Below are 17,101 nucleotides of genomic sequence, written 5' to 3'. Positions count from 1 at the left end.
TGGAATTGAAGACCGATTATCGGGCAGGAATGGTGCGTGTGGTGGTAACTCCCCATACCTTCCATTCTCGTCACTAGGTAACGAGTCTAGACTTCTGGTCAATTATGGGTACTAGATCCCTCATCTAGGTGGCGACTCTGTCACTCTCTTTTGTGTGGAATTCAGATTGCCTTAGTGATCCCAAGTTCACTGAAAAGATGAATCAAATCACACATTGCTAGGCTCGGCAGCTTACCCCTGCCCTTATGGGTACTAGGTTGCACGTTTGTTTGCACCTTATGGCTTGGTTGCTGCCTGCTTGGTTGGGTAATTAAAATTAATAATAAAAAGCACACGCTAACCGCGTGGGTACGAGAGACGAAGAGAGAGTGTAGCGCCTCGCGTGCTCGGGACCCTCTCGCGGGATCGGGTCCCACAGTATGATATAACATAAAATATAAGTTTTTTAAAATCAAAAATTTAGCCCAAAAATTAGTTTTCCTCCATTCAAAGATCGATTTTCTTTCTTTTCTTTTCGGTGTGGTTTTAAACGAGATTTACAAATCAACTGTTTGAAAATAGGATCCTTTTCAAAAACTAATATTTTTCTAGGGTTTTAAAAATTCCAAAACTGCTGGAAGTCGTGATCTTTGATCATGGTTTGACCGTCTCGGTTTCCGTTCGATTTTTCGAAAGGTAACCAAGCAAAGGGTTTATTTTTTAAGTATAAAACGGAAAACGGGTCAAATCAAGTCCAAACTTGATCAAAGTTTGACCGAAAATCGAGTTTTGAATTTCCAGTTCACCCAAAAAATTTTGAAATTTTTTAAATCTTTTTAGTCAGATGTTTAATTATTTTAAATTTTGGCCATTTTTAATAAATATCAAAAGGATTTAAAAATTGATGAAACTCTCCAGAATTAATGTTCAATAATAAATTGAATTTCTCAAGGAAACAATTTTTGAAAAAAATGTTTTTTTATTTGTTTTCTAATCGCTTCTTCGTTTTACGTGTCGTAATTCTCTTTTATATTAAATTAATGAAATTTCGAATCTTTTTCCTACAAACTAGTAGTTTAGGCCATTCAAAGGTTAGTGAAAATTTTTCAAAATATTTTACAAAGGTTTAATACGATTTCACAATTTTCTTTTTAAAAAACGGGTTTTAATTTCTAGGAAATGAATTTCCCTTTTTATTAAAAAATAAATTTTATGGAGGAGCATTAATTTTTAGGTCTTGAAATTTTGACAGTAAATCATATAACCTATTTTATATCTACTGGAATTTGTAAATGATTTTAGGATACCATTTAATCTACTTTTTAATTGATTCATTGATTTTATCCAAATTTTGTGTGCATTGTAATTGGCATCAAATCTTGCTAAAAACCTTTAAAATTTTTACAGTAGTCTAATACCATAATTATATCTATGCTGTAAAATATTTACTTGATGTGAGATTCGTATGCTATGAGTTGATTTGTTAATTTGGAATCTGACCTAAACTTTGGAAATTCAGAAATTGATAGAAAAACTTGTTCCAAATTCACGAAACTCTTCCAGTAGTCTAAAATCGTTCATATCTTATTACTGAAAAAGTTGCAATAAATTTGAAATTCGATTGTTTAGGGTTACTGTGTAATCTTAGCAATCCGGTCTTAATGTTAATAAATCACAATTTAATGGAAATCAACACAAAAGTCAGTGGAAACTTCCAGAAAATCCTAATTTTTCATCATATATTTAACCTTAAAATTGTTTGAAACAGAAACCTTAGAGGTCATAGATTCCCTTTGTAAATTAATTATTCTGTGATGGTTTAACTGTCGAGATCGCATTTATAATCGTATACTAATTGTGATCGTTCCTGTATAATTTGAGCATGTAAATTATAATATGTTGTTGGCTCCGAGGTCCACTGTCCACGAAAATCCTGAGAAACATGCCAGACAATAATATACTATAACTTATGTATTAAATTATACAAGGATTGAGAGCACGATGCCCTTCCATGGATGCAACTCAAAGCTGAAATTTGCCAATCATGGAACCTTTGGTATTCCTTAGATGTTAGGAATCGAAAATCTTTGAAAAATTAAAAATCATTTACTTAGTAAATTAAGATCATTTGATCAATGCTTTTGGAACCGTTGATAACGGTATCTCTTCGTAAGGACCTTTAGAACCAATTAGGAACACTTACCTCGCGTTGTGTCCTAGGTTTTAGGGTGTCCTAGAGTTAGGAAGTTCAGCCCCATCACAACCGATTGCTATTATTAGCAATTGAGTTATAGATCTAGTTACCCATTTTTTCCATAGGACAGGCCTAGTTACCTAGGATATAGGTTCACCTACATTAGTCTCTGGGATGTCTTGCACTTAGATAGGACCATGTAGCATCTTAGATGGAGTCCTAGGATAATAAAATCTACTCAACTTGAATTAAATAATCTCTTGAAAACTGTTGAAACAGTCCTTCCAGTCTAGATTGGTGACCTAGATGTCTTGGGCATGAACTTAGTTCAGGCACCGAACTACGTCGACTCTGATCCCAGTGAGGCTTGGGTACGTAGGCAGCTTGGATGCTTGATGGCATACCAATCACGAGTTGGCTCCACACATAGTTTTGTATATTAATCCTTAAATTAAAAGTAATTAAATCACTTAGGACTTTTCATAAAATTAGAATTTTAGGAGAACTTTCACTTAGATTGAATTCAAACAAATTAAGAAAATTAAGATACACATTTAAGAATTACATTAAAATTAGATTTTAGGAAGCATGTCACGTAGTTCGCATATTAATTTAGAGTTAAGTGAGCCATTTAAAAGAAATTCAAAAGAGTTAACTTTTGGAATTGAAGACCGATTATCGGGCAGGAATGGCACATGTAGTGGTAACTCCCCATACCTTCCATTCTGGTAACCAGGTAACGAGTCTAGATTTCTGGTCAATTATGGGTCCTAGATCCCTCATCTAGGTGGCGACTCTGTCACTCTCTTTTGCGTGGAATTTGGATTGCCTTAGTGATCCCAAGTTCACGAAAAGGATGAATGAAATCACACCTTGCTAGGCTCGGCGGCTTACCCCTATCCTTATGGGTACTAGGTTGCACGTTTGTTTGCACCCTATGGCTTGGTTGCTGCCTGCTTGGTTGGGTAATTAAAATCAATAAAAAAAATCACACGCCAATCGCATGGGTACGAGAGACCAGGAGAGAGCGTGGCGGCTCGCGTCCCACCCCTCTCGCAGGATCGGGTCCCACAGCATGGTCTGCTTGCCATTAATTGATTAGAGTTATTTCATAATCATCGATAATTAGATAGTCTAGCTGCACTGGCTTCTTGCCATTAATTGATTAGACATGTCTCATAATCAAAGATATTCATAGAAATCATTAATATGCTTATCTTATTCACATGAACTTCAAAGAGTTAAAGAGGGTGGTTAGCCACCAAAGTGGTTCACTCACGGATGCTAAAGGACTTTTCAGTCATGTTAGGAAATTATGTTTTAGATTATAGCATGTAGGCAGGTAGTGGTTTGGGCGTAAGTAAAGCCTTGCTTGGCTCAGTTCAAGACAACACGTACAATCGAAGAAAGAATAATGGCCTATAAGATTTCTTCAGCCCAAAGGTGTTCACATTTTCGAAAGCTGATATGATTTTCGACGATTGGCATTGTGATAAAATCTGGACAAGATAGTTGAACATTGGATGCAGGAAGGATTTCTAGTGATAAATTTTTGGAAAGGATTGTTGCACTTTCTGATCTTATCCCCAAGGAAAAATCACATGGATGAAGGAAGGACTTCCAGTGAATTCTTAAGGGAATTCGAATAGTCTAGATTTCTTTATCAAGCTCTAAAGGAAGATATACTGACATAGAAAATCTCTTCTGTCCAAAGGTGATCAGATTTTAGAGGTTATTATATTTTCTTTGATTGGCATTGATGTATGTTTTGGAGAGGACCATTTCATATTGTACTCTTGTCCCAAAGAAAAGATTAAAGAGGTACAGTTAGTACCCTTGTTACTGGAAACATTGTAGTTAGATGGGAAGCTCACTTCTCCAGAAACTGGCTTCAGAAGCTAAGCTCTTCCCGCTTCTCAAATTAGGGGAAGCAGCGAAGCGCGCTTCTCAGACATTTCCTATGCGCTTCCTGTTAATGAAGAGTCCGCTTTCTATTTGGGTTATTATATTTTTTTTGAAAGGCTCTATTTAGGTGATTATGTCTTCCTAAAAGAATATTTTCTCCTTTTGATAATATTGAAGGAGTGTATTAAAAAAAAAGGTACATTTCTTTCCTTCGGGAGAAGAAGATTTCTTTCATCCAGAATATCTAGATAAAAGCTTTTTTTTCCTTTGGATTGAAAGTTAAAATCCCTTACAAGAATTGATATTATATATGACTCAAAGGAGTTTATCTTCTAGGAGGGCCCTTTACAAAAGAAGAGTAAAAATCAAACCCAGGGAAGTTTCTCTTCCACTAGAACTTACAAAATCATAGTCAAAAGCAAAGTTGCAAATATTCTCTATGACTCAAAAAGGAGTTCTTATTATGGGAGGGTGGAGCCTTTGAAATAGAAGAGTCAAAATAGTTAACACCTCTGTGACTTAAAGGAGTCTCTTTTTGGAGAATCTTTTTACAAAAATGAGTCAAAATGGATTAACACTTCTACGATTTTGAGAGGTTCCTCATCCGAGAGCTCTTTTTTACAAAGAAAAGTCAAAATAGTTAGCATCACTACGACTCAAAGGACTTCCTCTTTCGTGAGGGCTCTTTTACAAAAGAAGAGTCAAAATGGTTAACACTTATGTGATTCAAAGGACTGCCTCTTATGGGACGACCTTTTTACAAAAGAAGAGCCAAAATTGTTAACACTTCTACAATTCAGAAAGGTTCCTCTTCCGGTAGGACCCTTTTACAAGGGAAGAGTGTAAAATAATTAAACATCTCTATGACTTAAAGGAATACATCTCTTAAGAGGAATTTTTATTTGCAAATATTCAAAATTATAAAAAATTGTCCAAGTGTTTGAAAAGTTCTGTAAGCCCAAGGGTTCCCATGGGTTCAATCATTCACCTTTACCTTCTTGTTTTGATGCTAGCAAACCCAAATTGATTAGCCTTTATGGACTAATGTATTGTCTTTGAGTGTTGTGCCTTATACAGGAAAGTCATATGTCACATCGTCATTACACAACTCAACACAACACATGGCTTGAGGATCAACATGCAAATGGACCAAGGAGCTAGTACACACATGGAATACATCATCATTGGAAGATGTTCAAGTCAAGAGCTCAAGTCAAAGATCCCAAGTTGCCTAGCTCAGTGCCACTAGAAGCTTGGAGTTGAGCTAGCATTGGTGGCCTTCTCATACAACATTGAAGATGTCCAAGAGATGGAGGAAGCCACATGATTCGAAGAAAGTTGAAGAGTTCACTCGCGAGTCGAAGATGTCCAAGGAAGTGCAAAGGAGCCAAGCAATCCTAGAAGACTCAAGGTTACATCATTTTTTATTGTATTTAGAGTCCTCTTGCTTTATGTATTTGCACTTTCAAAGGTTTTCAAAATGATTTTCATAACAAAATTGGCATCTTTGAAAACCACTCACACAACCAAAAATGTGTTTGAAAACCTTGGACAAAAGCCCAAAGACCATGGCCCAAAGCCCCTAAGTTTACAAAGTTAATATGGAATTTCAAACAGGGCCGGTCGACCGAGTCTTCCCGGGCGACCGCGGAAGCAAGGCTGGAAATCCAGCACTTGCATTCCAATAGCGGGTCGGTCGACCGGGGTAAGCCGGCCGACCGCGGAGGTGTACCTGGAAAGCCAGGAACAATCCGTCATGGTTAGGTCGGTCGACCTCCATAGGTCCGGTCGACCGCGGATAGGAAACTGGACAAAATATAAAAGTCCAGGTAGCCCTCGCCGGGCGACCGCCATGGGTCAGTCGACCGCGACGATAGAAATTTGAAATTTAAAAAGGTTTGCTCGATAGGAGCGGACGACCGCCGTAGCCCAGTCAACCGCGCCGGTTGACTTTTTCAACCCAGTTTTTTACGATTTTACCCCCAAACGGTCATATCTTCCCATGGGCTATTTATACCCTATCCAAGACCAACTAAATAACCTTTTGGAAAATCATTTAACATCTTCTTGAGCCCAAACTTTCAAATAAAAGGTTTTTAGTTTTCCTCTTCATGCTTTGGTTTTGCAAATCAACATTCAACAAGAGGATCTCAATAGGGCTTTGGTTTGCTTCTCTTTTGGAGAATTTGTGAGAGCTTTGTATTGGTTGTATTAGCCTATCAAGAGGCATTCAGTGAGCTTTACTTTCTTCTATCATTCATTGTATTCGCGAGGAGAAGCGGTTCCCTTCGAGGCGGTTTGCGAAAAGGGTTCTTCTTCTTGGTGGCGATTTTGCTAAGAGGAGAGATCACCTTGGAAGCGGTTTGCAAAGAGGTGGTGATCCTTGGAGGCAGTTTGTAAAAAGAGGGTTTGTTCCCTTGAAGGAGTTGATTGTAAATGCCCGGATATTTGGCGTGCAGAATCTCAAATTGTGAAAGAAAATCCTAAGGAAAGACTAAGTACTTGGGTAGTGGAGCAGGTCCGGTTGGGACCGAACCACTATACATGATTGTGTGGTCTCCTATTCTCTTTTCCTCCTTCTTATGGTGATTGGTAAAATATAAACCCTACCTTCATTATCATTGTTATCTTAACAAGGGTTAGATCTATAATAGTTAACTGTGAAAATTAATCTTAACATTGCACTTAACTAGTGCAAAATTTTAATAACCCAATTCACCCCCCCTCTTGTGTTGCCTATTGGGATTTCAAGCTCTTTCAAGAGGATTCTTATGAAATAAGTCTAAATTTGTTAGTATTCTCTATAATATTGAATGAAGTTTCTATCCTGCGAGGATTCTACTACAATAAGCTTGTTAGATAAATATTTATATTTAGATTGGAAACCTTTTGGTCAATAATTAGATGTATTTTCTTTATTTCATAAATGTAATTAACATATGTTAGAATCGAAAGTGTTCGTCCCCACAAATCTAATAAAATCTCTTCAAAGAGGGAAATTTGTTCTCGATGTGTTTTATGTGTGTGATTCTCATCTCTTGGTTGTAAAAGATGAAGACTTCTTTCCTCTGGAAAGGTTAAAATCCCTTACAGGAATTAATATTATCTATGACTTAAGGAAATTCCTCTTCTGGGAGGACCCTTTACAAAATAGAAATAAAACATAAGACTCAAGGGAGTTCCACTTCAAAGAGGACTCTTTGAAAAAAGTAGCGTGAGAATCAAAGTTATTATTCTTAGCGACTTAAAGGCGTTCCTCTTCCAGTAGTACCATTCTACAAAAGAAGAGTTGAAATAGTCAACATCTCTATGACTCAAAGTAGTTCATCTTCCGAGAGGACCTTTGTGCAAAACAGGAGTCAAAATTGTTAGAACTTCTATGATTCAGAGATCTTAATTAAGTCATCTTTCAAAAGAGAGAGAGACAAAGACAGAGAGAGAGAGAGAGAGAGATGTTCCTATTCCGGGAGGACCGTTTTACAAAAGAAGAGTTAAAATGGGTAACACCTCTACGGATGATGGTCTTCTTCCTAGAGGACTATTTTACAAAAGAAAAGTCAAAATGGTAACATCACTTCGACTCGAAGGAATTCCAAAAGGATCTATATTCTATTATCCCAATGAACAAATCATGCATTTGCATAACTGAAGCGACAACTTAAATTCAAATCTATCTTCATATTCAAATAAAACTATGACCAATTACCCATTGGGGACTTCTCACCGGTATGTTCCATACCATCATCTTATGCCCCTTATGAATTATTAAAGGTATATGCATGAGACACAATCTACTAATGGATTTGATCTACTTCATATACCCTACTATATAATACCTCAAGAGCTAATGAGACTATTTTAGGTGACCCTCACCTGTTATCTACACCCAGGGTATATTTATGGTACTTTTAGAGAAATGCTGCTGCTACTCTAAGGAGGTCTCCATGGCACACAGATTTACTCCCCCCAAATATGACTGGAGCAGGCCAAACTTCCAAAATTTGTAAAAGTACCCTTGATTATTTCATTCCCCTTGTAAGATAGCCATCAGTTGACTTTCTAGTCTTTCAAAACTTAGGCCCTGTTCATTTGAGATTGTGCGAACCGATTGTGACTCCAAAACCAATTATTGGATGCAAAATTAAACGTAATTTTGAGTCCAATAATTGGTTTTCGAGTCAGAATTGGTTGACATAATCTTTAACGAACAAGGACTTAGACGGTTGGTGTGAGCTTATCCATGCGGTTGTGTACTAGTCAAATAGGAACCTAAGATCCTGACTTTCGTGCTTTGATTGGACGTTTGAGATCATTTCGATGACCTATGTTGTGTTGAAGGGATATATATATGATCTGATCTGTTGCGCGATTGGCTCTTCCTAGAGGAACAATCTATTTTATTTGATTAATGGATCAACATTATAATGAATTATCCGTCTTGTGATCTTCAACCGGCTATGTGGCTTCAAGATAATTACCTTATATGGAAATCCCTATTGAGAGATGTGGTTATGGTTTTGTAAAGGCTAGTTGCCAAAACTACTCACTTGGGGGGAGAGAAGACCCAGAAAGAAGCTGAAGTTCAACAGCTCATGGCGGAGAATGTCAGGCTAAACGCTCTGCTCAACCAGAAAGAGGCACAACTGTTGGCCATGAACACCCAGTGCAAGTTCATGGCTTTGAACTCACATGGCATTTAGTTCCTGTATTGGTTTTTTACAATCATCAGAGTATGGCCACGACATGAAGGTATGCTTTGAGCCTCTGTGCGTTGATGAAAAACTAGAGACTTTATTTGGGTCAATCAAGGAAGAATACATTCTTATATTCTACTTTGGGACATGAATTTTGTGATATATTCTTTGATAAAGTGTGATGCACGATTCCTCATTTTGTTCAAATGTTGAATGGGTTAAAATGTTTGGGTTAGTGGAAACTGTTTGTGGTCAAGTACTGATAGTGGTTTAGTGGTTTAGTGTTTGGTTTGTAATGGGCATAAAAAGTGGAAACTAACTCCACATCTCTAAGCCCACGTAGTGCATCTTTTTCCTCTTTAAAAGGCGGTCCATATGAGTCAGTATGTATGTCAATTTGTATTTGTTTTTCTCCAACATCAGTAGTAAAAAGTTATCTGTTTTTGTTCTCTTTTCCCATCTGTTTCTCTGTTATGTTTCTGCTGTAGCAAAATACTACAGATTTCCAACATTTTTTGGTATCAGAGCCTGGTTTGGAGTATTAAAATGAAGACCTTTTTTATTGCACAAGAACTATGGGAATTGGTTGAGAATGGTTTTGTAGAAATAGCAACAGATGTGAGGGAGCTTCGTAAAAAGGATGCGAAAGTTTTGCTTGTTTTGCAACAAGCTGTAGCGGGGTCTATTTTCCCACGGATTGTCGGTGCCACAAGTTCAAAACAAGCTTGGACCATCTTGAGGCAGGAGTTTCATGGGGATTCCAAGGTAACCGTGGTAAAATTGCAAACACTCCGTAGAGATTTTGAAACGCTTTTCATGAAAGGTAGTGAGTCTGTTCAAGATTTCTTTAGTAGAATTTCAGTCATCATAAATCAGATGAAAACTTTTGGAGAGAATGTCTCATATCAAAAAGTTGTAGAAATTTTTTTGAGAAGCCTTCCAAATAAATTTGATCACGTTGTTACAGGTATTGAAAAATCTAAGGACTTGTCTATTTTTTCTCTTAATGAACTTATGGGTTCTCTTTTAGCACATGAAGAGAGAATGAACAGGTCGACGGAGAAGAATCTTGAGCATGCTTTTCAATCCAAGGTGGAGATCTCGAGCAAAGAAAAAAATGGTGACGGCTCTTCTAGTCAAAGGCAAGCAGAAAGAGGCCGGGGTAGAGGTGGCTATCGTGGTCGTGGAAGAGGTCGAGGAAGGACTGATATGGGACATCAAAGGCATGAGAATGGTGAGAAAAGCAGCCAAAGGCAGAACTACAAAGGGAAGCAATGCTATTTTGTAAGAACTATGGGCATATCGAAGCAAATTGCTGGGAAAAAGCAAAGCAGCAAGCCAACTTTGCTGAAGAAAATGAAGAGGAAGGTAGTTTGTTTCTTACTTATTTGAATCCTAATATAAGTAAGACTGATGTCTGGTTTTTAGATAGTGGTTGCAGCAACCATATGACTGGACAGAAGGATCTTTTCCGCACTATTGACAAGTCAGTTCAATTGCAAGTTCGGCCCGGTGATGGCAAGTCAGTTTAGATTGAAGGTAAAGGAACCATTGCAGTTAAGACTAAGTCAGGTATTGAAAGAATAATCCACGATGTTTACTTTATTCTTGGTTTGGCACATAACTTGCTTAGTGTGGGTCAGTTGATACAAAAAGGATATTTGGTTTTGTTTCATGATGATGTGTGTGAAATAAAAAGTAGAAAATCTGAGAAGTTTATCATTAAGATCCACATGGCTGAAAACAAAATGTTCCCTCTTGAGCTATCATGTTTGGATGATTGTGCATTGGTTGCTAATGTTAATAATGACTCTAGGCTTTGGCACTTGAGGTACGGGCATTTGCATTTTAATGGGATGAAATTGTTGAGTCATAAAAGTATGGTGGCTGGGCTGCCATCTATTATCTGTGTTCATAGTGTTTGTGAAAGTTGTGTTTATGGAAAGCAACATCGCCTGCCCTTTCCGGTTGGGAAAGCTTGGAGAGCCAAGATGCCTTTGGAATTGGTTCATGCAGATATTTGTGGACCAATGACCACATTGTCTTTGAACAAGAGTAAATATTTGCTATTATTTACTGATGATTTTACTCGTATGAGTTGGGTGTTTTTTCTTGTTCAGAAATCAGAGGCATTTGAAAATTTTAAGGAATTCAAAGCTTTGCAGAGAAGCAAAGTGGCTGTGTAATCATGACTCTCAGAATAGACAGAGGGGGAGAATTTTTGTCTAATGAGTTCAGTTCCTTTTGCAAGGATAATGGCATCCGCAGGCAGCTGACAATAAGAAAAACTCCAGAGCAGAACGGTGTTGCTGAAAGAAAAAATCGAAAGGTTGTGGAAATGGCACGAAGCATGCTAAATTAGAAGAAACTTCCAAATGATTTTTGGGCTGAGGCAGTGGCAACATCAGTACATTTTCTCAATATATCTCCAACAAAGACAGTAAGGAATATGACACCTTATGAAGCATGGTGGAAAATCAAGCCCAATGTAAGTGGTTTGAAAAATTTTGGTTGTATTGGATATGCCTTAATTGATTCTACAGATCATGCTAAGTTGGATAAAAGGAGTGAAAATGCATTTTTGTTGGTTATAGTGATGAGACAAAAGTTATCGGTTGTGTAATCCTACCACCAAGAAGCTAATCATTCGCCGAGATGTTATTTTTGATGAAAACAGTGTTTGGCAATGGAATGGCGAAAAAAATCAGCACTTACCCCTTGGAGAAGATATGATAGAAGTACAAGTGGATGATGCAGTGTCACCTCAGATTTCTCCAGTACAAAGTCTAGCATCCGTCCAATCTTCTTCTAGAGGTTTTAGCAATCCGGACAGCAGTAGTGGTGAATCATCCCAAGATAGTGCAACTCCACCAAGGAAATTTTGTTCTTTACAAGAAATTTATGAATCTACCTTTGCTCTTATGATTGCAAAACCTACAAGTTATGATGAAGCTTGTGGAAAAGAAGAGTGGGAGAATTCCATGAAGGAGGAAATGGCCGCCATTGAAAAGAACAACACATGGGAGCTTGTGAACTTGCCAGTAGGAAAGGATGCTATTGGCATGAAATGGGCCTATAGGGTAAAGTATAATCCTGATGGAAGGGTGCAAAAATATAAGGCAAGGTTGGTCGTCAAAGGGTATGTACAAAAGCATGGACTTGATTATTTTGAAACATTTTCTCCCATTGCTAGATTCGAAACTGTTAGAATAATTTTGGCTTTAGCAGCTCAAATGAGATGGAATATCTTCCAATTTGATGTTAAGTCTGCATTTTTAAATGGTTCTTTTGATGAAGGTGTGTGTGTTGATCAGCCACAAGGATTTGTTATCAATGGCGAAGAGGAGAAAGTCTACAAGTTGAAGAAGGCTCTTTACGGTCTCAAGCAAGCACCGAGAGCATGGTACAGTAGACTTGGCTCCTACCTCCATCAAAATGATTTTCACCGGAGCAGAAGTGATCCCACCTAATATGTAAATGTGAAATGTAATGATGTGCTCGTTGTTTGCATTTATGTGGATGATATTATATACACGGGTTCCTCTAACATTCTTATTAGAGAATTCAAGGACAACATGATGCGTGAATTTGATATGACAGATTTGGGGTTGTTGCATTATTTTCTTGGTCTTCAAATTCAACAAACAGATAATGGTATTTTTATTTCACAAGAGAAGTATACTTTAGACAGGGGCGATGCCACATGAGAGGAAAGGGGGGCAATTGCCCCCCTTATTTTTTAGAAAAAAAAATATATACCTTTATTTTTTAATTTTTTTTTATACTTACCCCATTTTTTTAAAAATATGCCCCTCTTTCCAATCATCCCTAAGATAGAAAATAAGTTTAAAATTTTAATTTTACCATTTTTATCTCTCTTTTTTGTGCAAAATTTACTATAATTTTTGCCCCCTTATGCAAAATTTCAGATAGAAATTTTTCTATCTTAATTTTAAGACAGATAAAAAATTACTATAATTTTTGCCCCCCTTGTGCAAAATTTCTGGCATCGCCCCTGACTTTAGACTTGCTTAAGAAGTATAATATGCTGAATTGTAAGGATGCTTCTACTCCCATAAACACAAATAAGAAGTTGACCATGGATGATGGAACGACAAAAGCAAATGAGAAGCTATTTAAAAGTATTATTGGTGGGTTGATGTATTTAACCAACACTCGTCCAGATATCATGTTTCCTGTCAGCTTAGTCTCAAGATTCATGCATAATCCTTCAATGCATCATCTTGAAGCAACCAAACGGATTCTTTGATACATCCGATGAACGAGCAATTATGGGATTTGGTATGAACCGGTTCCTAATTTTCAATTAGTTGGTTTTACTGACAATGATTGGGCTGGTTTTGTAAATGACAGGAAAAGCACAAGTGGATATATTTTCAATCTTGGTTCAGGTGTTGTCTCATGGAGACATTGTTGTGACAACAAGGCAACGATCTCAATGACAAAGAACATTGTCTGCCATGGGAGGACCAAGCACATTGAGCTTCGTCATCATTTTATCAGAGACATTGTTGTTGAAGGCGTGATCACAATGAAGTATTGTTCAACCAATGAGCAAGTTGCTGATGGCTTTACCAAAGCGCTTTCGTATCCAAAGTTTGCGAGATTCAGATCTCTTCTTGGTGTATCTGGATTTGCATCAAGGAGGAGTGATGAAGTGTGATGCACGATTCCTCATTTTGTGCAAATGTTGAATGGGTCAAAACTGTTTGGGTTAGTGGAAATTGTTTGTGGTCAAGTACTGATAGTGGTTTAGTGTTTGGTTTGTAATGGGCATAAAAAATGGAAACTAACTCCACATCTCTAAGCCCACGTAGTGCATATGTATGTCAATTTGTATTTGTTTTCCTTCAGCAGCAGTAGTAAAAAGTGTTTTTGTTCTCTTTTCCCATCTGTTTCTCTGTTCTGTTTCTGTTGTAGCAGAATACTACAGACTTCCAACATTCTTTTCATTATGGCTTATTTAGGAAAGAGAACTGCTAAGACAAAAATACCTCTATCCTAGTATATGTGGCAGCATTATGAGGGCTGTTTGGGGTGATCTGGTGGCAAGAATGTCCTCATACCATTTCCCTTTTGAAAAATATGTTCATACATACACTAGTGCTCTGTTTGGATGTTGGTAGATGTTGGGAGGATTTGGAGAAGAAGAAGTCGAAGGGAGATTAAAAGGAAATCAGTCAACGGGGAGATTGAGAGCAAATCTAAAAGATGTTGTTTGGTTTGGCCAAGATTTGCCAAAGATTTGCCACTTCCTAATAAAACTCAAAAGATAAGATTTGCCCGAGAATTTCTCCCCATTTTTCTTCGATTTGGAGAAATTCATCAAGCGAATTTTGAGGGTTTCACGTCATCGACAAGCGCCCGACATTCCCGGTGGTCAAACTCCCCAATTTCGCTAAATTCCCTACCAAACACCCTTCAGTGAATCAGTAGAATTACATTCCCTGCTATTTTTCTCAACATAGGGGATTTGTGAGACAATTTTTGCAGAAACCCATTTTTTGCAGCTCACTTTTGCAGGAGGGAACAGCCACCTCAGATTCAATATATGAAAAGACAAAATCTGCTAAAAAGTAAGCATGTGGTTGTTCTCTCCTGCAAAAGTGAGACGCAAAATGGCTTTCCGCCAAATTGCAAATCCCATGCGGTAGAAAAACATGATTGGAGTAGAAAAACACACTAGTCTTTCTTAAGCTACCCCGATTTTTAAAAAAAAAAAAATTTCTTCTCCATTTAAATAAAAAAACCAAAAAATTCTCTGTTTTACATCAATAGATCCCGAGTATTAAAAACTTCTCACTCGTCCATTTAAATTTGAAAATTTCAATTAATCTTGGATTTTCATAATTAAACATGAATTTGATAAATAGTTCGTCAATTTGTCATATATTATCTGTAAATCTTGTGTTTTTTTTTTTTTTTTTGAAAATAAGGTTTTAAAGAAAACTAAACTCCAATCCTAATCTAGGAAGCACATGCAATCAATTAGAAAAATAGTTATATATAGTGATATTTCCAGTCCCTTTTCCAGTATTTTCGTTCTCTTCTGTCTTTTTAAAAAATGGTTGCATTTTCACCTCCTTTTGTCAGCCTTAGCTTTATTTTAGAAGAAAAAAACAACAAAAGTGGGCATAAATGATCAGAAAGGGGGTGGAAATATCATTTCCCTGCACTGATGTTGGCATTTACCGAATGCTACTGATGTTGGCACTACCATGTTTTGATAATTGTACAAACTCATATTATCTTTTAGGGATTTGCTAGTTACTTTTGCAGAAAGACGTTTCGCGGTGGATGTTGCTTGAGAGCAGCCACCTAGGTGAATTAAATCAATAAGACAAAATCCTCTGAAAAGGGAGCCATTGATGCTTGTTTCATACAATAGCCAGCTGCAACTGCCTTTCTGCGAAAGTTACTAGCAAATACCTATCTTGTAATATTTAAACAGCTGTCAAAGGTTATTACAGTTCCTAAAAAAAGCCATAAGCCAATTAAAAAATAAAGAAAATACAAGCTGAGTTTGTGCAACTTTTAAAACATGGTAGTGCCAATATCAGTAAGCCTTTCCTATCTCTTCGTGAATATTTTCACAGATTTGGCGAACATTTGCTTTGCTGAATGATCCCTTCACCCGTTTTAGAAGTGTTTTCGTCGTTCTTATGATATTATCTTCACGAGAGTACAGATTCCTCTTTGTGCGTATTTATCCAAAAACCAAACTTAGTACAAGTGGCAGCTTTATATAGCTGTTGGGTATCCATAAGAAAGCAACAAAGTACTTATTTTTGCTTTGTCATTTTGATTGATGGTTATGATGATGGACCTTGGTATGAAAGACTCATGGGGCCCTCAAATCCCACTAATGACAAGTTTAGTGTACGTGAAATTTGTCACTTTCCAATCATGAACAGATGGTGACAAGAGTGGGCCCTTCTTGAGATGCCTAGAGAAGAGGAAGGATATATCATTTTCCAATCCTTATATGGGGTTCTTCTACTGTAGATGCTCATATTTTTCAAAGGAGATGTACGAGGGGCTTAGAAGTAAAAGCGGAGCCCACCTGGTTCAGTGCGTAGAATCAATTTTGGACTCAAATTGATCCTACATTCCAGTAATATGCATATTTTTTGTTGTCATGTAGGATCGATTTAAGTCCAAAGCGGCTCAAAAACTGCTAACCAAACACGCAATTTTGTCAAATTCAGTTTTTGGCTCGATCGATTCTCAAAATCCATAACAAACAGGGCCATGCATTAAAGGCCACTCCCATCTTCTAACCCTACAATTTGTGGCTGTGAAAGTATGCCATAACTTTAACAGATTCAAATTAGAGAATTAAAATTGTTTGGGAGTTAATTTGATGCATGGCATATCTATTGCAAGGCCTAACCCAAAAATGATTTGGTTCATTGAAAAACTTCGCCACATTGTACTTCTACCCGGTCATATTTTCCTTGCACATCCATCATATAACCAGGGGCGGAGGCAGGAATTTCAATTGGTGGCCGGGCTAATTTACACTCTGCCTGCATTGGGGCCGTGGCCATATAACTTGGAATTTATACTCTACACATATCAGTACTAATAAAACAGATTTCGCAAGTCATTGGGGTATGTGCCTCCGCCCGTGCATCTAAGTATAAGAACCCTATATATGTTTTGTACTGTTATGTTACATAATGAGGAAGTTGGTTGACCATAGCCAGCCCTGTATTATTTAAATTCTTACGTCATGTCTATTGTTGAACTGGTAGGCAACCACAAGTCTAGTTCATGGTAGCTAGGCTCACTATAATTAGTTGATCCTAGACCCTTGATCAATAAGGTGTATGTAGGAGCTTGCAAAAAGAAGTTAAGGTTGCGTTCGAAAACAATTCTCCAACTGCTCTTTTTAGGGGTGGAGAGACAAAAAAACCCTGAAAAAGCCATTTCACCAACCTGGTTCTGCAGAGGCCCCACAACCGCACACAAATTCACACCGCCTTTTCCTTTTTTTGCGCGGTAAGATATTGCAAAAATTGAGAAAAAAAAATTAATTTTTCTGAATTGATTGATCTCCTTGGAAAGATTGTCATTACTCCAAATTCCATCTGTTTTGTCAAATGAGAATGAGAATGGATGCTAACCACAACCTAAGTCATTGATTTTTGTCTATGATCAATGAATATGACTTACATATAGTGGCCAATTTTGGTGGCTTAGAAATAGGTTATTAAGCCCATGATTTTGATCATGTATAGTTTTACCTCATAAAAATGTCGTCACAAAAGTATATATTTTTTGCATAGATGCTCTCTCTCTTATA

General features: G+C 37.3%; 1 protein-coding gene across 1 annotated transcript; it reads left to right on the top strand.

Moving 5' to 3' along the window:
• The first annotated feature begins 9,318 nt into the window (after nucleotides 1-9,318).
• Nucleotides 9,319-10,958, top strand: LOC143885879 (uncharacterized). Its single transcript, XM_077389925.1, has 3 exons — nucleotides 9,319-10,140; nucleotides 10,233-10,294; nucleotides 10,406-10,958. The coding sequence occupies exons 1-3, from the start codon at nucleotides 9,319-9,321 to the stop codon at nucleotides 10,956-10,958; spliced, it is 1,437 nt and encodes a 478-aa protein (XP_077246040.1).
• Nucleotides 10,959-17,101: the final 6,143 nt, after the last annotated feature.

This window comes from Tasmannia lanceolata, unplaced genomic scaffold (genome assembly GCF_043159265.1).
Source record: "Tasmannia lanceolata isolate RefF3 unplaced genomic scaffold, GAP_Taslan_0.1 ptg000011l, whole genome shotgun sequence".
Classification (NCBI taxonomy): domain Eukaryota; kingdom Viridiplantae; phylum Streptophyta; class Magnoliopsida; order Canellales; family Winteraceae; genus Tasmannia; species Tasmannia lanceolata.
The sequence above is the reverse complement of the archived record's forward strand: the minus strand, read 5'-3'. Positions and strand labels throughout refer to the sequence as shown.